At 47.3% G+C, this 8,912-nt stretch overlaps 1 protein-coding gene across 4 annotated transcripts in view; it reads left to right on the top strand.

Annotated features, from left to right (window-relative positions):
• The first annotated feature begins 1,625 nt into the window (after positions 1-1,625).
• CRAMP1 (cramped chromatin regulator homolog 1) overlaps positions 1,626-8,912 on the top strand; it is a 45,596-nt gene continuing 38,309 nt past the window's right edge. For 2 of the 4 annotated variants that reach the window (XM_065644760.1, XM_065644759.1), the window contains exons 1-2: positions 3,865-3,990; positions 4,419-4,768. In XM_065644760.1, coding sequence (XP_065500832.1) covers positions 3,941-3,990; positions 4,419-4,768 — 400 coding nt within the window. In that variant the 5' untranslated portion in view covers positions 3,865-3,940. Of the gene's footprint in view, positions 2,025-3,860; positions 3,991-4,418; positions 4,769-8,912 lie in introns of those variants that run through there. The other 2 variants (XM_065644763.1, XM_065644762.1) reach the window with 2 other exon arrangements.

Genomic DNA, 8,912 nt, shown 5'->3' with positions numbered 1-8,912 from the left:
AAGTTTAGTTCACCATCACAAGATATTGACTTGCAACACCCTCCATGGGAACCCAATCTTCCAGAATTCAGATGCCATCATTAAGTTTAAATTCTTAAGACATTAATTTCTAGGCTACAGCTTATGAAGATTTTCCTCAGAAGAGGACTAAGGCATCCTTTCCTGCTGTGATAACCATGAAGGTTCAAAAAGAGGATGAACTAATGTTCTTTCCACAAAGAACTTATTAAGGAAAAAAAGAAAATCTCATGCAGTATCAGTTATAAGATTTTTTTTGGAAGTAATTCTTCCTAGCAGTTAAGATGAATTCACCTCATGAAAGTATCAGAGGACAGTTGCTGGAAAACAGGCCAAAACATTAGATCAGCAAATAAAATTCAACCCACTTTAATTCCATACATCATTGAATAAAGCATCTCAATCCTGGAGAGAGTTTACTTTAAACAAAATCATCTCACTTAAAGGTACCTATGCAAGCGCAAACTCTGCAAGACGACTAGAAGTTGTGAAGACATTAAGCCTCCTCAGGAAGTTTCATATTTATAGTTTTATGTATGTTACTTGTAAACTTGACAAACAATAAAGAAGTTACTAATATGCTTAATGAGTAGGAAGCGTGTTGCCAAGTGGTCTGCCAGGTCAGCAAGTGCCTGAGGAGTGCCCTGGGCCCAAGGGCTCTGCTCAGCCCGCAGCCGCTCAGTGCGTGGTTGCCACCTCGGGCTCCCTGGCCTCCCACCAACTGCAGCTGGCAGGTCCCTGGCACTCAGCCATGCTCCCTGGGATCACCCTTCTCCTTAAGAATTGCTAAAAACAATACAAAATTAGCAAAAAGTAGTTCTTTAGCTGACACCAAAGAGCCATCAGGCTATCCCTAGGGGATACCCCAGCAACGTTCCTGCAGTCTGGCCCAGGAAAACAAGAACAGCTCCAGGAAGGAGCAGCCCCAGGACTCCCCGATGCTCCACTAGGCATTAAGGGAACGGGAGCAGCAGGTGCTGCCGCCGTGATGCCACTTCACCGGGCAAGGAGACCCAGCACTGCGAGCAGGACTTGCCTGTGCCAGGGGAACCCTCTGGGCGAGCGGGCGCGGCCACGAGCAGCCCCACATTGCTCGCACCGCCTGGCTAAGGCCCGAGCACCGAGGAGCGCAGGGAAACCAGGCGGAGCAGAGCAGCAAAGTTGCGGCGCCGCATGCCCACCACCTCCCAGAAAAAAGCGCCACACAACCACCCTTACGCTTCCTCAGCAGGCAAGAAATAGACCGCCGCATGCAAATGAGCAGTTTCCTCACCAATGGAATCCCGGGCCACGTCCAAAGGCCCTGGCTATAGAGCCCTCAATTGGTTTTCACTTAGCCAATCATCAGCCAGATCTCGGGCCTCCTCTTGCCCTCTGACGGACGCCGGCTGCCGTCTCTTCCTCTGCGCTTCGCTTTCGTCACCGGCCCCGCGCCGCGCTTTGTTTGGCTTGCGTTAGGGCCCGGGCCCCGCCTTCCGCCTCGCTCCCGCTTGCCGCGAGCCAATGGGATGCCTCGCTTGCGGTCTCGGGGCGGGGAGTGCCGGCGCGCTCAGCTGGGCCCGCGCGCCGCGTCCTGCCCCGCCCCCTCGGCCCGGCGCAGGGTGACGAGGAAGCGGAACCGCGGCGGCCGGGAGCCGATCGGGGCCCGCTCTGCGGCCGGGGGCGACGGCGGAGCGCGGCCGAGCCCGGCACGCCAGGGAGCCGCGGGTCCGGCTGGGGGCGCGGAGGCCCAACGGGGAGCCGGCGGTGCCGGCACCGCGGCCGCGGTTTCGGAGGAGCCCGGGGAAGAGAGGTCGCCTCCCCGGCCGGGAGCGGGGCTGCCGCCGCCAGCAAAGCTGGGAGGGCCGCTGGGCTCCGCCGCGGTTGGACGCGCCGGCCTCCCCCCGAGCTGGCGGGTCTGGGGCGCAGGCTGGGCGTGCCTGGGACTGCGGGGGACGGAAGACCCGGGGCTGCCGCCGGCGGGAGAGCTGGAGCGCGGAGGCTGCAGGGCGGCATTGATGCGGCAGGTGAGCTCGGGGTGGGGGACGGAGCCTCCCGCGGGGCGAAGCGGGCTGCGGGGGAAGGGGAGAAACGGACCCTTGGCAGCCGCGGGGCGTGCGCGTCCCTGGGGGCCCGGCACCGCCCGGACCAGCTCGCCGGGCCGTCCGTCCACCGGGTGCGGCGACGCTGGGTCTGCGGGGAAAGCAGCTCCCCTGGGGGAGCCGGGCTGAGGTAGGAGGCAGAGTGAAGGGACGGCGACTAAGTATGAAGGTCTAGAGGACCCAAGCAATAAGGCTGAGAAGATTTTCGCTTTGGAAGAGAAAGGAAAAGCAGATGCAATGTGAAAGCCAAAGGAGAAAGCAGCTGAAATGGGTGAACTGGGTGCAGGGCACTGCCAGAGGGTTTGGGCAGGACATTCTGAGGAGCCAGACGTTGGGAAGTGGGGCAGATATTGGGATTTGCTACCCTAGCCTTGTAAGCAGCTGTCCCCAAGATGTGTTTCTTTGGTATCCCCCTACTGATTATTGGGCGATTCCAGTGGAGGCATCATTTCATTTGCAGTAACAAAACTAAACTTGAGATCAAGAAAGTTTAAGCCTTACTTAACTGAAGTTTTTGAGCACGGACTGTCAGAAGATTTCTGTCCTCAAAATAACTGAAAACACTACATTTTTTGTTGTGTGGAGAACAAGTTTGTGCTTGTAATTAGGGACCTGTCAGGCAAAAAGTTAGCCAAGTTTTACTATGAGTTTAGATCCACAGTTCAAATGAGTTTATGGAGCGTTTGCAAAGAATGGGACGTTGCCCAACATAATTCTGAATTGGTAGATTCAGTGGTTTAGCTGAAAATCATTAGAGGGAAAAGTATCAGTTTAATAGTAGCAACACAATCCATAAACTGTAATCACACAAATTTCTACGCCATATAATGCTGATGCATCGTGTTTATCTTATTCTGGTGTCAGCCTAATCCGTAGTAATTTCATTCTTTATTTGTGATGTTCAGAATTTCCTTGTCTTGTTAGGTTTTCTCTTTTCCCTTAATCGAAGTTGGACTGTGGCTCCCGCTCTGGTGATAATGCAGCTGCATTGCAACTGCTGTTTTTTTCTGGTTTGCTGTAAGTTGTTTCTTTCTTGGAAGTTGACTTATTTTAGATGTAGTGTCAATAAGATTTTTACACTTTAAGAAAACAAACAAACAAACCAGTTGTTGGGTTTTAGCAGATAATATGATTTAAAGCCTTAAGCTTGTGTGTGTGTATCTGGTGTTTTGTTCCAAGTGTTAAGAAAAACTTGAGTATTGAGAAGATTTATGAAGTTAGGCATTGAGTGAACGGTCATCCCAGCGGCAGGTCCAGGTGTCAGATTTGGAATTAAAGTTGTTTGGCGATGCCTCTCAGAAAGTCCAGGAGTTGGTCCTCCAGCACACGAGGCTTTAAAAGTTTCTTGGCCAAGAGGTCGCAGCATCACCATGAGCTGCACTGTCCTCATCCCAGTGAGGTGGGAAAAGCCGCTTCAGGTGCCTGCGGAGTTTGTTGCCCTTCAAAATTTTTAAAAAAATGATAATAAATAGGGTTACGTTAATTGAAAAAAAAAAAAAAAAAGGCTGGAAGGTGCTGAGAGGCGAGGCAGCAGCGGCCGGCCCGGGGAGCCAGGCCGGCTCCGGGCGCGGGTCGGTCCGCGGGGCCGGCGGTGACAGCGGCCGGGCCGCGGCGCGATGCTCCGGGCGGAGGAGGCGGCCGGGCGTGGGGCGGCCCGGCGGGGAGCGGCGGAGAGGTGCCGGGGCTTCGGCGGGGGTGGGGGCGGAGGGGGAGCTGGAAATCTCGGTAGCCTCGGCCAGTCCCAGCCCCAGAGACACACACACACACAGAGGAGGAGAAGCCGCCGCCGCATCTGGGAACATGAATCCCCCCCCCGCGGCAGGTCGGATCGCCTCGGCTGCATGGTGAGGAGGAAGAGGAGCCCCCCTGGGCCCGAGGAGCCGCGGAAGGGGTAGGATGGGGGGCGAGCAGCCGGGCCGGCCCGGCCGCGCTGCCCCGCTCCGCGGGCTCGGCCGTTGCCTTTCCTCTCAGCTCTGCCGAGCGCTTCCACACGCCCGAGTTTGGCTGGGCGATTTCTCCGCCAAAGGCGCCCCGAAGCCCTTCGGGAGGGTGCCGGAGGGCTGCCGGGGGGTCCCGGCTGCCTTTTGGGCCGCTTTGGGGGGGGTTCCGGCGGGGCTTTCCCCCTCCCGCCCTCGGCACAGGTTGTTGGGTCGGGACAGCAAACGAAAGGGGATTTAGTAACAAACAACGGCGGCCATGTTGAGAGGAATTTCTGCAGCTAAACTTCTCCCCTCTCAGCCCAGGGATTTCTCTCCCTCTCTGGGGGGCTCCCTGGCCTGACTTTGTGCCCCCCTCTTTTCTCTCTCTCCTCCCCAACAGGATGACAGTGAAACTGGGAGAGAGCAGCGGGGACGAAGGGGTGAAAAAGCTGGGCAAGAGAGCAGGAGGAGATGAGGAGTCCCTGGAAGAAGAAGGGGCAGGAGGAGGAGGAGAGGCAGCTCCAGGCAGCAGCAGCACAAAGAAAGAAGAGAAGATTATTAACAACAACACTAACAGCAGCCCCCCACCGAACCCCGGCTTATCACAGGCCCCGGCCTCCCTCCAGCCCTCTCACAGCCAGGACCAGCATCATTTTCTCAGGTCCAGCGTCAGACCTCAGAGCAAGAGGCTGAAGAAGGATTCCCAGGCATCCTCCTCGGTTGGCAGCAGCACTGCTGCAAAAGGCAAAGGTACCGTGTTTTGACACCTTTAAAACACACTGGCAAGAGGGGTGCTGGGGTAGGGGAGTCACCTGTGGGTTTGGGGGTTGTCGTTCTCCTCCTGTAGATGCCATCTTTTGTTTGGTTTTGAGGAAGGTGTTTTGGGGCTTGTTTCTCACAGTAGCTGGAATCTTCTTTGTGTCCCAAAGCTCCAGCTTCTTTGCTGCCCACTATCCCCTGTGCACTTGCAGAGCTGGGGGGTTTGAATGTGGATGTGGAGGAGGAAAAATTCTCCATTATTGAAGCAAACCTTTAATTCCTGCGTTTCATTTCTCCTGAGTTTTAGAAAATTCCTGTATTTTGGTTAGGAAATTAGACTCCAGCTAGCTGTGTAATCAAATGGCTGCACTCTGAATTCTGTTCTTGGATAACAAAATATGCACTGGGTGCTAGTTAAAAAGGGAAAAAAACCAACTCACAAGACACTGGTGGTTTCTCCCAATTATTTCTATGACTGTTTTATCCAAAGAACTATGTTGGAAACAGCTATGAAATAAACATATTGGCATATTTCTTTCTCAGGTTTTGTGGGCCCTGCATTACTGTTTCAGAACAGTTTGGGCATTTCCGTCTAATTTGAGTTTTTGTTGTTTTGTATACATCTGAATACCTGTATGTGTGTACATACATACAGAGGCTTTTTCACTTTAGCATTGTAGATAAGAATTAGATTTTTTTCAAAGCTGTTTCTTACTTGTGTAGCCAGAAGACAGCAGGGATATCTGAATATCTTGGTGCTATTGTGTGTGCTCAGCAGTCACTGGATGACACCTGGCACTGTAGTGGAGCTGCACCTGAGACTCATTTTGGATACCCTATGCAAAAGTACTTGAGTTTTATTTTCTGTTAATTTTTGAGAAAAACAATATTCGGAGATTTCTTCAACATTTGAAATAACAAAGTTTACTCTTGTATGCTAAAATGAAGTTAAACTCCATGTAGCATAAATGTGTCTTAGAGATTACGTCACTCTTTGGTCTGTTGCAGTGGTATGCACGTGCTGGACATTAGGTAAACATTATTAATTATGATAGTTTTGTGTTCCAGTAATGAAACAGTGCAAATTCTGATGTTTTAATTATTGCCATGTCACGAAAAAATTCTTGAACTCGGTTGCTTGACAGTTAGTTTCTATAATTTACAAAAGTATTTTTGAATACCTTAGTAAGTTATCTTTAACTTTTTAAGTTAAAAACTCCAGTGTGTGATGTTGAAGGATAGAACAAAAGGCCTATGTAATTTTTCTCCCAGTTGCATTAAACCAAATAAACAAACAGATGTAATACCCAGGAGTGTTTAGCTACAGATAATTATTTCAAGGGTTGTAAACAGTATTAAATGCAAGGAAGTGTTTCTTTGGCATACATATTGTCCATGATTGATAAATCTAATATATGCATTTGAAATTACTCCGTTGCTTTGAAAGTGTGTACATGTGTGAACAAAATACACGTATGTTTGTGCATATTCTTGTTTGTATGTTTGTACATAAACATGCATTTCCAATTTTAGAGCAGCAGAACGATTTTTAACTAGATGTATTGACAGAGTTGGAAAACTATGTATTTTGCAGTTTGGATTCCAAAATAGCCTTAATAAAATTATATGCAAGATGGAAAATATTATTTCAGTAATTGGTCATAGATAGTGCTTGTAGTCACTGACCTGACTATGCTGTCAGGTTTGGGCAGACTTCTTAAATCATTGGGAGTGACAGCAGTAGAATTATGGCTATGCTTTAACTTTTTGAATTGTGAAACCAGCCACAGCTCTGCCTGGCTAGTTTTGATGTGAATGCATCAAAGTTGATTTCTCCGATACGGTTGAGGTTATAACTGTCAGATCTTGGAGAACAGAGCCATGGCGTGAGATCCTTTCTAATTTGAGTTCTTTGCATTCAGGGGTGTATACTGAGAGGTTTTCCAGGCTTGTCTGAATTCTCCCTAGTGTTATGTCTTGTGATTAGAATTTATAGGGCTTTGCATTTCGAGTGAAGTGTCTCACAGAGTGAGCTACCAATAGGGAACTCAGGGAAGAGTAAAGATTACTAATAAAGGTTGGACTTAAATCCTTCTACTTGCTGTCCCACCAACTTTCCTTTCCCCCTGTAAAAACAAACATGATCAAAAGGTCCAATGCATATGTTTGGGCTCAACTCTGAAAACTGGAAGCTTTTCCATTTTACATGTCCCAGTCAAGGTGGAAGCTGCAAAGGTAATTTTAACATTGGCCAGCAGGAGTGTATAGGCCACAGCTTGCTCCAGTGAAACCAGAAACTTGTTTTTATCATGGTCTTTAATAATGCTTTGTAACCTGTAAAGTTTACTAAAGTGGTCCCGCTTTTAGAGTCCGTGTATTCTAAAGTTAAAACCCTTTCAAGGGCTATTATTAAGGAGTATGATCAATAAACTTTTTTTTTTTTCAAATTTCAGTTGCTCAGCAGGCATTGGCTTGTCCTGATCATGCCTTTTAAAAAGTTTTGAAAATATTATTATTTTCTGTCTTGTTGTGGATCCCTTTTCACATTCAGCATTTGTGCTTTTAGGGTACTTCATTGTAGCAGACGAGTTATTGATAAAGTAAACTTTACTGTAAACTGTAAGAAGAGTTTGCTTAGCAGCTGCTGACTTTTCAACTTTACCTTACTATGGTTCAGGGAAGATTGTCAGTAATACTCAAATTCTGCCTAGTAGGATATACAAAAATACTACTATTTTTCAGATTACCCTGACATAATCTTTAATTGTGTCTTTGGATTCTGTTTCTTGTCTTTTGTGTACTGAGTTGCATTTCTGAGTTTAGGGTAAAAATGACATAGAAAGTAGCACAGTAAAATAAAGTTTGAAAACTGTATTGCTTCAAAAAGCCAATACGTTTTGAATTGCTGAAAAGTTTTATCAAATTTCCTGCACAAAGAATTAAATTTATGCTTTTTTTAAAAGAATTATTGTTTTCAAATGGTGGTCAACTTTTTATTGTATTTTCGAATTCATAGTCTGCACCTCAAATAGTGCATACTTTTTGAGGTATGAATTCTTGGAAGTCTTAAAGTAACTTGCATGAAATCAGTGGAAGAACTTGAAGGGATAGTGGGGTGGAGGCAGTTTATCATGAGAGTTCGAAAGCAGGTGGGTTTATTGAGAGAGAGAAAACAGACCAATATAGGGTTGCTGAAAAAGAGGGGTTTCTGAGAATTAACTTCTCATTTACAAATATGCCACATGGTTGTCGAGCACAGGTTTTAAGGTGTGTTTTGAGGCTTTTTTCCTTGAAGCAAGAGTGGTAAGAATATGCATGTGGATGTTGTGACCACATCGGTAAAAGCATATGTGGAATATTTGCCATCATGTGCTGTAGATTTAGTTTGAATTAGTGTTCCCATTCCATGTTTTTACCGATTTTCTGAATGCGGAATAAAGTCTGGAGGAAATAGTAACAAAATCTAATGATGATGAGCTGAAGCTTGAAGACGTCTTTCATGCTGTTGCTCTAGATTTATTCACAAAATGTGTAGAATGGCCCAAACCAGTATTTGGATTCGTTTTGCAGTAATAAGCAGTCCTCTCTTGAAAAAAAGAATTATTAATCCAAAAGCATTAGTTGAATTAAAATGTTCCATCTTTTGACATTGTATAAAACTTGCTAGAAAGCAGTCCAGTTTGTTTCAGCCCATCAAAGTTGCATGTCCTGTAGCATGTGGATTAAATTAACTACTGTCCTCTCCTGTGGAGAGGATGTGTATACCAAGATACCCAATGTAGGTACTTGCAATACAATTGTATCTTCTCAAATTTGTAGACTGCAGAATCAATTGTACCTTCATTTGAAATGTCATTCCTCCAGCATTATTTCTCTAGGGCATGAATGACTGTTAACTACTGGCACGGTCCCTTGTTCTGATATTCTCCTTAATTCTCTCCGTGTTGTTTACACTTGGTACTCTCCTTCCATCCTACCCTGACATGCTTTCATTCATTCTTTGCCCTCCCATTTACCCCAGTTCTCACTCCCTTACTTTGAAAGTGGCTCAGGATCAGAACCCCATAGGATCTCATCCCACACTACCCAGGCAGCTTTTTCTACAGAAAATGTAGTTGAGATGATGTTATGCCAT

The sequence above is a fragment of the Caloenas nicobarica genome, chromosome 14 (genome assembly GCF_036013445.1).
Source record: "Caloenas nicobarica isolate bCalNic1 chromosome 14, bCalNic1.hap1, whole genome shotgun sequence".
NCBI classification, from domain to species: Eukaryota; Metazoa; Chordata; class Aves; order Columbiformes; family Columbidae; genus Caloenas; species Caloenas nicobarica.
Note: the sequence above shows the minus strand (reverse complement) of the source record. Positions and strands in the feature narration are given on the sequence as shown.